The following is a 12,784-nucleotide window of genomic DNA, read 5'->3' on the forward strand; positions in this document are numbered from 1 at the left end:
CATATTCGGGAAGGCTCTTCAGTCAGAAGATGTTGCTTGAGTCAAATTACTCTGTTGACAGCCAGTTCTATTGGTTCTGTGACTTTGTTAGCTCCTAGAAGGGTGATGGACTGAGAATCTGTAATACTGACTACCGGGCAAATAAAATCCGAGGCAAATCTGCTATCTTTAACAATGTGGAAATCACTGTGGCAAGGCAGCCATACATACTTGAAATGTCCTGTGGCAAGCTTTTCCTTCTCTCTTATAAACTCCAAATGACAATGTGGTACCCTTCTGAGGTTCATGAGATCTGGGAGCATGTTCACAGAATCATCACCACTCTTTGGGTATCTTGCCACATAATTTATCTAAATAAATTACAGAGTTTGGCCCTAAACTACCAGGAGTATGCAGCGGCCTAATGTAAGCATTTATGATTCACTTAAAAAGCACCCAGAACACAGAACGTACAGCCAGACGACAGTACAATTAGTAAAGGTGACATTTCTATTAAAATGAAAGTATTTCATTAGGCTAAAGTCTATATACAGTGTTGGGATTCCTTATAGACAGTAAAACCATCTATTAAGTTATTGTTTTAAGGGCACTATTATATAAATGTGTTGACTAATTTTTAATCTTCTCTTTGGCTCACAAGTACACTAAAATACCAATAAACATTATTTAGAACTTTGATAATTATATAAATAGGATACATTACAAATGGAAGTAAGTACAAGACAGCTCTTTAGCATGGTAAATCTTTGCATATAAAGAAAGCAAACAGTTCATATACCGAGAACTGAACAGTTATCTTGCTGGAAAACTATTACATTTAGTTCCTCCCTCCTCCCGCGGTCTAACAGTAATGTATACAATCTACACAAATCAAATTCTAAAAAACACAACAATAATATTATGGCCTAACACATCTCAGCTACTACTATCCCCTGATATGACAACTAATGGGGGCATATATACATCTAGTAGGTGGTTCTCTTTAGGAAAACATTGCTGTTTCTTTTATACAACAGAAACGCACCAGCAACAAAGTTTAAATAAGGTTAAACATTTTCCATAGTTCCTAAGAATCTACATCTTTAAAAATGTTTTCCCCATACATACCTAATTTCACCTGGGATATGACATCGGCCCAGTTATTGCATGATTTACCTTTTAGATGAAAACATTAGCTTCCTTCCACCCCAGTCCTAAATATTTGCACATCCTGGCCGTGATCCAGTCAAAGCTAAGTCCTCTTAAGTTCCATTGATTCCAGAGGGGCTTAAAAATGCTCAACTTTGGCTTGACTGCGCCCATTAAAAACCAGTAGAAACTTAGGGAGGTGGATGGTGCCCAGTGCTATCCATTCAAACCAATGGAAGTAACTCCCAAGCAATGAGGGTGTTGGGGTATAATCTATCAAGCAATGCTCTGGTCAAGCCTCATTAATTCAAATGGAGCCGTGCAGGAGCAGGTCCTTGACTGAGAACACCTCTGCACTGGAAAATATACTGTGAATTACTCTTAGGCTCACCACCACTTTATTTATAATATATATATATATATTCATTTATTTATATTATATATATATTACTGTACACATCTGTTGTGCAGAGTTCTTAATTATCTACCTTAATACAATTAGCTTCCTGCTAACTAGATTTGCCAGGCTTTTAAATAAGGGCGGACAATGCAGTTTAAGATAATATATTTCCCCCTTTTGGTAAAATAACCTACTAATACCGGTACAACATATATGTTTCATAATATACAGGGGGTTTTGTCATTGTTTAGAAAGGGATTACCTTAAAATGTGTTCTACAGAAGTGGTTACAAAAAAACCCCCAAACAAACCAAAACCAGAAGAAGCCAGTACTGGAAAATAGTGCTGTTAGAGAAGTAAAACGGGTCATTTGAGTGGATTACAGATCTTGCCCCAGTCTTTCTATTTCCTCAATGAGGAAGTCAATGTCAGACTTGGTAGCCGCAGGGTTTGAGACAACCATTCGGAAGAAGTTTGCTTTATCTCCCTGTGGCTGATATCCAACCATCGTAGTACCTGACTCCATCATCAGCGCCTTGATTTTGGGTGCGACCTTTTTGATTCAAACAGAAAAAGGGAAATGTTTAGTCCTTTGTTTCTTTACAGGAGTAGCATGTGAAAAAATCCCCTTCCTTATAAGATTTATCAGAATCCTATTCGGGATACCGATCCACAATAGAAAATGTCCTTTCATACTGTATTACAATGTGGTACGCTGGTTTGACAGCCACGGACAGGAAGTCCCTACAGAGGGTGGTGAATACAGCACATGATATCACGGGCTGTCCCCTGAGTTCGCTAGATGCCATCGCAGGAGACCGCTGCCTCAGGAGAGCGAGGAAAATTCTCAGGGACGACTCACACCCTGGCCAGCACATCTTTAATCTCCTACCTTCGGGCAGGAGATACAGAAGTATAGTCAGCCGCACCAACAGGTCAAAGAACAGTTTTTATCCGTGGGCTGTTGGGCTGCTGAATGGGAAAAAAATAGTGGTGCAATTGACTTCTGACAAGCACACAGAGTGCGAACAAGACTGAGTGTACGTGGGGGGGGGAGGGGGGCTTGTTTAATTTCACTGCACACAGGTAATGTAGTGACTTACCTTCCAAGTCCCGGACTGCAGAATCCGGGACCGGCAGCCGTGTGACACCAGAAGTTGCGTCGCCGTAACTTCCGGTGTCGCTTTGCCCTTCTATGGGCACCAAAAATGGCCACCGCCGGCTTCAAAAGTAGCTTCTACGCATGACCGGAAGTGTGTCGACGCAATTTCCGGTCATGTGTAGATGCGACTTTTGAAGCCGGCAGCGGCCATTTTTTGTGCCCATAGAAGGGCAAATCAGAAAAAAGGCCGTCGGCAGGAGAAAATAATGGAGAAAAACAGGAGACAAAGTGATACGGGGGACCACCGGGAAAAGGTAAGTAAAAACGGGGGTTTTCCGGGGAAAACGGGAGACTTGGCAGCTATGTGTAGTGACAATAAAGGTTTATTATTCTCACAGAGAGCTAGATCTCCGGCCTTGGCCTTGGCTTAAAGAAGGTTGAGCCATTGTCACAGAGGTCAACTTATGTGGTTTTCTTGTATTTGTTTTACTGTGAGGGCTTGCCCTGAAATGCTTAGGAGTAATTAAAACAGATTACGATTACCCTATGTAGCTTTTCTCTCCTCTCCTCTGAGTCCGGGATCCCTCTGAGACTTGGTGGAATGTACCAGAAACAAACATTTGTGTGTTCAGGCTATAAACACAGAAGCAAAACAAAGCAAACTCATCAAAAATGTAGGTAAATAAAAGACTAACACAAGAATTCAGATTTCATTTTTTAAAAAACTCATCACACACCAAACACTTTGGGTGATGTACCCCCTTGCTACCCCTCCTCCCCAAAGTTTAGGAAGTTTAGGATTGGGAGTTTGGCTGAGCATGCAAGCGATGAGTAGGCAAGCTTGGGTCAGGAACTGTTGTAAGTCATCACTGTGAAAGGAGCCTTCTCTCAACCACAGCTGGACATTTTGCTTGTTAATAAATAGCAACAGCCAATAGATGCAATTCTGTATTTAGCTACCATCTTAAGACTCTCTCTCTCTCTCTCTCTCTCTCTCTCTCTCTCTCTCTCTCTCTCTCTCTCTCTCTCTCTCTCTCTCTCTCCTCTCTCTCCAGATCTTTTTTTTTACATTACAGTAGTTCATAATGATCTGGAATACAAACAGCCCATTTAGGACTAAGTGGATGAGAACACATTTCCTCCCTCCCAACACTCCTGTGCCAACAAAATCCTCAGTATATACAGAGAGGCACTCTGTCATGTTAAAAGGCAGAGAATCAGTTTTTTTTAAGTTAAATAAGGAACTGGAGCACACTCAAGTGTCCAATCAGCCAAAGTTTATGAAGTGAAACCATCAGAAAGCACCAGCAGCAGAATTAACAAAAGTAGCAACCTTTGCAGAGCAGAAAATGAAGCGTGGAATCTCAGCTAAGAGCAGATTACTTTAGGGTTGCCAATCAGTTTATGAGCCTTATCTTCCTAAGGAAGCGTGGCCTTTTGCTGCCAATGCCATTAGTCGGACTTGTGGCACATCACAATATCTTTTGAGGCGAAAGAGGGAAAGGGAAATTCATAGGAGGTGCTTACAAAAGCCCAGTGGATTTTCACACTTTGAACTTTCCTTTTCGGTGGCTTTGCAGGAAGAAGCGCAGGATTCCTGCCTCCACGGAATACTCTCCAATGGTATTTTGAATGGGCAATACTTCTTTGTTAACTACAGTGTTTGTGGATGGTGCATAAAATCCACCCAAAAGTGATTCTAGATCAGTAGTGGATAATGCAGTGGGGCAGACCTTCTGGTGGTGAATCACTGTGGCTTACTGGGAGCAACTGGCTCCCCTTGTGCATTTGCGCTGTACCCTGCTGCCTCATGGCTCCCCGTAAGCAGCAGCGACTCACCTGCCAGGTAGTTAGGTAGGTGCTTCACCACCACCATGCTGTCCGCTACTGCTTGAGGTTTAGAGTATTGCAATGATGCTGAAATTCCATGTATCCCTATGTTCATTTAGTAGCAGCTCCTGTATTTTCCAACATACGTTCTCTGTCACGTTCCAGTTGTTTACAGCTGAGCCCCAACCATATTGCAAACTGATTCTGAACAGCTCGCCGCCAACACCAATTTAAAAAGCATTTTGTCATGTGGCGTGGTGTGGTATTATTCGGCAGAAGGAAGCCTAAAATTCTTCTTGGGCTCATGGAACTAGTTCCATGGTTTTTGGGTTGCTGGCTTGTACACAGGGGTCACCAACATGGCACCTGCCTTCTATGGCATCTGCAATATCTTCTCTGCCTGCCGGAAATAGGCTTGAAAGAAGCGTTCCATTATTGACAACAGAGCAGGTTGTCGTGTGTGTGTGTGTGTGTGTGTGTGTGTGTCTGCAGGGTCAGAGGTTTGATGAGGCCCTAAACTACTTGTGAGGGACAAGGGATATAGAGAAGTCCCTCCCATCTTGAGGTCCAGCCCATCCCTGAGCACTGGGGAAAGCAGGGAGAGTTCCGACTCAAGTGGGGAAGCAGGAAGTGGTGTCCGAGGCTCAGGCAAGGTAGCAGAGCCATCGTCCAAGGTGGGACAGGAAGGGGGAAGCAAGGGGGGTAGACCGATCCCCCCAACTCCGGAATTGCGCAGGAAGCGTCGGGGGAAGAGGCTGGGTCTCCCCAAGCTGTTATGTTGGAGAAAGACGCGCCAAACGCCATTCGGAGGTTCTGACTCAAGCGGATAGGATGTGTCTCTGTAAATAGCACTGCCTTTAGCACTGTAAATACGCAGCACCAAATAAAAGATAAAATGCAGAGCTGTGTGGAGTCGTTACTCTGAAGTAGCCCATCAAGGACCCCTGTGACACTACTGAAGGTAATGGGGCCCTTTATATGTCCAGCTGTCCTTTGTCAACAACAAATTGTTGCTGTTGAATATATGCTATACAGTATGGTAATTTAAGGACCTAATAGGTATCTAAAGCCATTTGCACCTAACAAAATATGTATTTTATCAAATTAATTGTAGAACTGAAATACAATTAAGAAGAAGTATATTAAAAGTGAAATATTTATTAAGCTCTAACTTAAAATGTTTTTTTATTCATAACAAACCTAATAATGCAAACACATTAGCTGCATGCTACATGTTGCCCTGCAACCAGTCCATTCAGAATGTAGGCACCTTATATATAGAAATGAGCAAATCAGTGATATTTTAGGGAGCAGGCTAGCAGGCCATTACTTACATCATAGGAGCCTACACAACACAAAACACTGTTGCCGTATGTAGGTTTTATTATTTTATTTGTTTTTTCTCTTATATTTTGGAAATGTACATCCAGGTTTTTTCCTTTAATTTTTTTGGGGGCCCCCAAGAGAGTAGGGCCCTAAGCTATAGCTTGTGTAGCTTATACAGTGGTGCCTCGACTTACGAATTCAATCCGTTCCGAAGGCACCTTCGTAGGTCGAATAATTCGTAAGTCGAAAAGCGCCATTGGAAACACAATTTCCCATAGGAATGCATTGGAAACGGAAAAATTCGTAAGTCGAAGCAACCCTATCTGAAATTTCATAAATAAAAAAACCCTATCTAAAACCGCCGCGGTTTCCGTTCGGATGTCGAGAAATTCATAAGCGTGCGGCCATTTGCCCCATTCGTAAGTTGAAAAATTTGGTTGTTGAGTCGTTCGTATGTCGAGGTACCACTGTATGTAAATCCGGCACTGTGGTGTGTGTGTGTGTGTGTGTGTGTGTGTGTCTACAACTGGTACACCCAGTTTTCAAATTGTCCACAGACCCCAGTAGAGCCTACATGCAAACATTGTACAGTTCTAGTTGCAGCTAAGTACTTATACTGCAGTTTTGTCCTTTAAAAGTAAGCAAGCAAGAAAACAAGCAAACAAAAACAAGTGACCATTTGCCCAGCTGGCTGACACTGGGGTTGGGGTGCGGAGTTACATTTCATGGCTTTCGTTGGCAAAGCCTGCCCGAAAACCTGGGGCCTGCTGTGAGCCAACCAAAGTTCAGCACTTTTACACTCCATTGACTTCAGTTGGTGAGTCAAACATGTAGTTAAATATCCCCCATTGAAAATAACACTGGCTTTAAAGTACTTAGCTCTGGGCTGGATGGTACATTTTCTATTCCCCAAATGCCCATTTTTAATTGAAAGTAGTTTGTGGCCCATTGCTTACCTCTCCTTCGAAAACCATCTCAAACTCCTCTCTGTCCTTAATTTTATTATAGAGGTATTCTGCTAATTCAAGACATTTGTTGATCTGACTTTCGAATCCCACTGTACCCTGTTTTGGGGAAAAAAGAAAACTGTTTTTAAATTTCAGTTCTGTATTCTTCCTTGCACATATTTGCTCTGGTTAGCTTTGTGTTCAACTATATTTATTTTCCATGTTATTCTTTTAAATTCTGAAAGTTGCTAAACTATAGAATATTCTTTTGAAATTTATATCTTCATTTTTAGTGTCTCTGTGATTTTTAAATGTTAAATTCACTATTTAATTTTACAAATTACACCATGTTTTCTAGCCTGTGTGAAATAAGAATCTTTAAAAAATGAACTATAAATAATATGCCCTTCAAGCAGACCCAAATTTCAATATATATTTTTTAAAAAAGAAATACAGATCTTGAAAATAGACTTACAAGCATATACTCATATATTTAGTTTTACTTGAACAAAAAGAACCATTGGTTTAAATGCCATTACTTATAAGCATTCCCCTGTTGTTTTATTTTCTTTTTACAAAATTGTACACAAATGAATATAAAACATGACCAGACTCACAAAAAATGGGTCACTGGGGGGATAAAAATTAAATTCTATTCAGCAATTGCCAAAATCTGTATTGGGAGAATTTAGGGTTCTGGAGATCAGTCTATCCAAAAACAATCTTGTGGAAAGGAATGTAATTTTGCTAAAAGTTTCAAAAAAACTCCTTCCTCCTCCATTCATGAAGATATAAACATTTAAAACTAACAGATTCAGGTTTCTGGGAACTTAAGGCTACAGTGATAAACCCACTTAATTAATTAATTAATTTATTAATTAATTATTAATTATTAATTAATAATATTTATACCCCACCCACTCTGGGCGGCTCCCAACAGAATATTAAAAATACAATAAAACATCAAACATTAAAAAACTTCCCTAAATAGGGCTGCCTTCAGATGTCTCCTAAAAGTCAGATAGTTGTTTATTTCCTTGACATCTGATGGGAGGGTGTTCCACAGGGCGGGCGCCACTACTGAGAAGGCCCTCTGCCAGGTTCCCTGCAGCTTCACTTCTCGCAGTGAGGGAACCGCCAAAAGGCCCTCGGAGCTGGACCTCAGTGTCTGGGCAGAACGATGGGGGTGGAGGCATTCCTTCAGGTATACTGGTCTGAGGCCGTTTAGGGCTTTAAAGGTCAGCACCAACACTTTGAATTGTGCTCTGAAATGTACTGGGAGCCAATGTAGGTCTCTCAGGACCGGTGTTATATGGTCTCGGCAGCCGCTCCCAGTCACCAGTCTAGCTGCCGCATTCTGGACTTAGTTGGTCTATCTTCTTACATAAAACTGATGTGCATTTTCCTGACATTTTATTGCTTACCTTGGCTTTCCACATCAACCAGAATTTGAATATGTCCACATGGCGGCCACACTGTATTGCTTTATCCCCAGTGTCGTAGGTTATATCGTATTGCTTGTCTTGTTGGAACAGATATCCTGCACACATCTGGTTGCAACCTTGAAGTATGCCCTGTTGTAAGAACACCCTCTTCAAATATATGAAATCAAGCAGTAGATAAAATATAGTGTGCCGCATGCACAAAACGTATGTGCATGGCATTCCACTTATATGCAGCACTTCCCAAGGGAATCTAAGCTCGATTTTTCATGCCCACCTAGATTTTCTTCGTCCATTCTTACTTCAGCAACTCCCCTCATTGCATGGCCTGCTAATGGCTGCAAAACAGAAAGCAGCACCTGCTGCCCGTACAGTCTTTCTTACATGTGTATTACTAGTTCTCCTGGATCTCAGACCAGTTTTGTGACTATTAAGCATTTAACTACAAAAACCAATGGCAGCGACTAACAGTGATCTTCCTATCCATGAGTTACATCATTCATCCAGACAGGATAAACTCACCCTTAAAACCCTCCACACCAGCAAAATGTGTCACTGCGCCAACGTAAAATATTACAATGGCGTAGCAATGTCCTTGTGCCATCGGGAGATCTTCAACATGGCAGAGAAGAGGTGAGTGGTGGGTGTAAAATGTGGCACAATTAATGTATGGAGCACCTTAAAAGCACATTGACTGCTTTGGAGTCAGTTACACTAGACAACTCTACTTATTTGATGTTCCTCGGTTATCCTTTATAGTGGAGTTTTAGTAGGCAAGAAAGCACAGTGGAATCACCAAATCCCATGTGGCAGCCATAGGAGTCAGTTGTACCTACATCAGCATAAGGCACTCTAGGTGCCACCAAGACCTATGCCAATGCCAACTTGGAAACCTTGCTGAAGGGCTGGAATACCAAGACGTTGGTAGAACTCCGTTCCAGCACCTCTCAGGTGGGCGCCATTGCCATTCTAAGAGAATGAGGGAGGTGATTATGGTGAGTTCTGGCACCTCTTTTTCTATAAAAATAGCACTGAATAAATCCAATAGAAAGGCGAGAAGAGTGAAAGTCTTTTGGCCTTGTAGCTATAACAACCACATACTTAAATTGGTTTAGTAATGCTTTTTCCTCCAGAAAATCCCAAGGATTTGTAGTTCTTTGGGAGATCTCTCACAAACTGAGAGTCCTCAGCAAACTACAGTTCCCAGGATTCTTTGGGAGAAGCTGTAAAGGTAGAAACAGAACATATTTGTATTTGTTCTGTACCATTTAATAAGAAATTGACATGCAAGCAAACCTTTTCCCGAAGAAGAATGGCAGAACATTGTAATAAGACTCCCATCATCTTGTGTGGGTTCCATGTGACGGAGTTGGCTCTGCAAAAAGAAAAGAATGTGCTTAGAATTAATGGAGTAGGAGATGTAGCTTTGGTGGATCCAGAGCAGGGCCATTTCCCAGAGTCTGGATCCCAGTGGGACTTACTTACTCTTTGAGATAGTCAGGGCAAAATATCTCCTGGGCTTACAAATACGTCTCTTATCTGCAATATGCAGTTTGTGGCATATTTTTCCTCACTCCGATGTTAAGACCCTGCACCACTAGGACTAATAAGGTGAGAAGGGTCTATACTAGGAATACAAGATGACAAAATTTGCAAATAGTCTTATTCTGTGGGGCAAGCATTGCAGCCGAAGGTTGGAATTGCACTAAGGGAAGCTGTCTTTTCAGGATTAATGTTACTGGTAAAGAGAGAATACTGAGAAGCTGATAGTGTAATGAATGGTAATTAATTACTGTCAGGTCTATGCTGATTAGCTGATACTGTAACTTCATTCCTGAAAGAGCCACCTTCTAGAAACAGCAGTGCGAGAATTTCTATAAGTTTAGGCAAACAGGATATTCAGCTATTTCCCCCACTAATTGTTCCCCTCCTCTAAAATACAGTTGTTGACATAGGCTGGTGTTTGAAATTTCCTTATCACCAAGATGTGCTAGCAAGTGATATCCAAAATCTTCTCTAGAAAATCAGGAATGGGCGAAAGGTGGGTCAGGAATGACTGATAGATCAGTCCCCTGAGAGACTTGCAATAGATCAGCAAAGGTTTCTGACCTCCAACAATACCAATGGTGTCTCTCTTCACCTCTTTTTCTGACTGTTGAAATGAAAAAAATTTGGGAGAGATATGGGCATGTGTTCCGATATACTCAGTGTCCTCCTTTAGATTTGAGTTTATGTCTGCCCCCACTAAGCTATTATGTAAGCACATCACACAAATTGGTGGGTCTCGGGGATATAGTAAGATTAAGTCGTTCCCATGAGTCTGGACTCTGCTGATTCCTGCTCTAAATAAACTACAAGGTGCTGTGAATGTTGTTCAAATATAACAGCCTCTGTGAGAAAGCTGACATTATGATCCTTCAGTTCTGCAGATCCAGCCTGTTAAAGAAATGAATCTCATGCAATGAGCAGAGCATTAAAAGTGTACAAAAGTGGGACTGCTTCGGTGACCAAGGTGATCAAGGGTCTGGAAACCAAGCCTTATGAGGAACACTTGAGGGAATTGGGTATGTTTAGCCTGGTAAAGAGGAGACTGAGAGGAGATATGATAGCCATCTTCTAATATCTCAAGGGCTGTCACATGGAGGCTGGAGCAAGATTGTTTTCTGCTGCTCCAGAGGGTAGGATCTGAACCAGTTACAAGAAAGGAGATTCCAACTAAACATCAGGAAGACCTTTCCTACAGTTTGACAGTGGAAAAGACTCACACGAGAGGTGATGGACTCTCCTTCCTTGGGAGTTTCTAAGCAGAGGTTGGGTGGCCATCAGTCATGCATGATTTAGCTGAGATTCCTGCATTGCAAGAGGTTGGACTAGATGACCCTTGAGGTCCCTTCTAACTCTACAATTCTGTGATTCTATTGTTAACCCCTATTGGCACATATTGTTTGTGAGCATGTTGTTGGTCTTTCCAAAATTGGCAAGTGTTGCCTGTGGCAACTCTAGTTAGAGAGTGTGTGCCCTTCCCAGCGCACACAGATCAATGCACTTGATTAATGCAAAAATAAAATAAATAGCAGAACCACTGGGGCCATTTATTGCCAATTACTGATGACAGCTCCAGCCTTGACCGGGGTGGAAGGTAGGCCACAAGCTGAGCGCAGTTCACAGAGAGTGTGACTGTGAAGTGAGACAAAGCTAACAGCTGATGCAGACAAAAGGTCTCACTAATTTTCGTCCCAAAGCATCTCACTCGTGAGGCATTGTATGGGCAATCTATCTGGAAGATAAATTGTATATCGAGGAGTTAGTGATCTAACATGGTTGCCCTACTTGCCTCTGTTCCTTCCCCTCTTGTTAAGTTATTTGATGGCACGAGAACAGCCTTTAATGTCCTAATCAGTTGGGAGGAAGTGAAAGTGCTGGGTACCTTCTTTGATGTTGAACACTGTTTTGAGAAAGTGAGGCATTGGGAGGGGGTGGAGAATGAATAATCTGCACATAGCCAGTCATGAATGATCTGCACGTTGCCAGTCGGGCAAGCCACACAGGCTAGCTACAGTATCTATAAATCGGATGGTTTTGGAGTTTTGGAGTTTTGGAGAAGCTCGTGCACAGACTGATCGGCCGTGGGGCCCTGCAAACTGAGGCTACCTGGCCTCTTCTTGAGGGCTTCCAAGTGGCAGATGGAAGTGCTTGCTTGGTATGTATATATTGTTTGCTGTTTAGAATAAAATCTTTAATCTTCTCATTCACTTGTGTTTTGTATTACTTCTGAATCTCATTTTAAAAGAACCGCCTTGCATTTGGCAAGACAGGCATGAAGTCTCTCTTGTTTCATTCTGGTATGTAATGTAAATGTGAAATTTAAATTTTGCGTAACAGCTGCTTCTGTCCTACATGGACACATGGAATATTCCCCCCCCCACATTGGACCTTTTATATTCTTGTCAATTGCTCTTTTTAAAAATTCCATAATATTTTTGAGATAGGGGCTTATCTTCCCTAGGTATTTGCAAAAGGGCATATGTACCATGGAGAAGTTTCTAACTAAATAAACATGCAAATGAGAATGATTTGATACCTTTCTATGCCACTCAGCTTATGACGATGCTTCCTGGACATTAGCAATCCACCTCCCCAGGCAGCCTGAAAGTGATGGAAGAAAGTTCAAAGGGTTAGGAGGAACCTTCAAAGTATCTGACACTCCACGGTTAGCAAAAGGATCAATGTTGTCAAAACTCTGGGCACTAAATTTCTGATGAAAACGTTCATGATTTCACAAACAGGCGCTCTTCTTAATTTCACACTTTCAAAGAAGGAGTAGTGGACCTGTGTTACTACAATACAAATACTAACAAGCAGAGTTACTAGGAGGATCCTCTTTTCCACTTGAAAATGGTAAAAAAATGAATAAATATTCACAGTGCAATCCTATGTGTGTTTATTCAGAAGTGTTGCGTGTGAAGACCCCCAAGACCTCGCAAAGAAAGACAAGAGTTGAAACCAATATTAGTTTAAGGTCATTGGACATAATTTTACCCACAGCTTTATTGTTTACAGAATGTGAGTGGTTTGGTTAGGCATTGGTTCAACTAGCTGCACCTACACC

General features: G+C 41.7%; 1 protein-coding gene across 2 annotated transcripts in view; it reads right to left on the minus strand.

Moving 5' to 3' along the window:
* Window positions 1–327: 327 nt before the first annotated feature.
* Window positions 328–12,784, minus strand: part of GAD1 (glutamate decarboxylase 1) — a 57,339-nt gene continuing 44,882 nt past the window's right edge. For both annotated transcript variants that reach the window (XM_035135577.2, XM_035135569.2), the window contains exons 12-17: window positions 12,257–12,321; window positions 9,472–9,550; window positions 8,158–8,307; window positions 6,743–6,850; window positions 3,174–3,263; window positions 328–2,081 (exon numbers count right to left, since the gene is read on the minus strand). In XM_035135577.2, the coding sequence (XP_034991468.1) occupies window positions 1,908–2,081; window positions 3,174–3,263; window positions 6,743–6,850; window positions 8,158–8,307; window positions 9,472–9,550; window positions 12,257–12,321 (666 nt within the window). In that variant the 3' untranslated portion in view covers window positions 328–1,907. The remainder of the gene's footprint in view (window positions 2,082–3,173; window positions 3,264–6,742; window positions 6,851–8,157; window positions 8,308–9,471; window positions 9,551–12,256; window positions 12,322–12,784) is intronic.

This window comes from Zootoca vivipara, chromosome 1 (genome assembly GCF_963506605.1).
Source record: "Zootoca vivipara chromosome 1, rZooViv1.1, whole genome shotgun sequence".
NCBI lineage: Eukaryota > Metazoa > Chordata > Lepidosauria > Squamata > Lacertidae > Zootoca > Zootoca vivipara.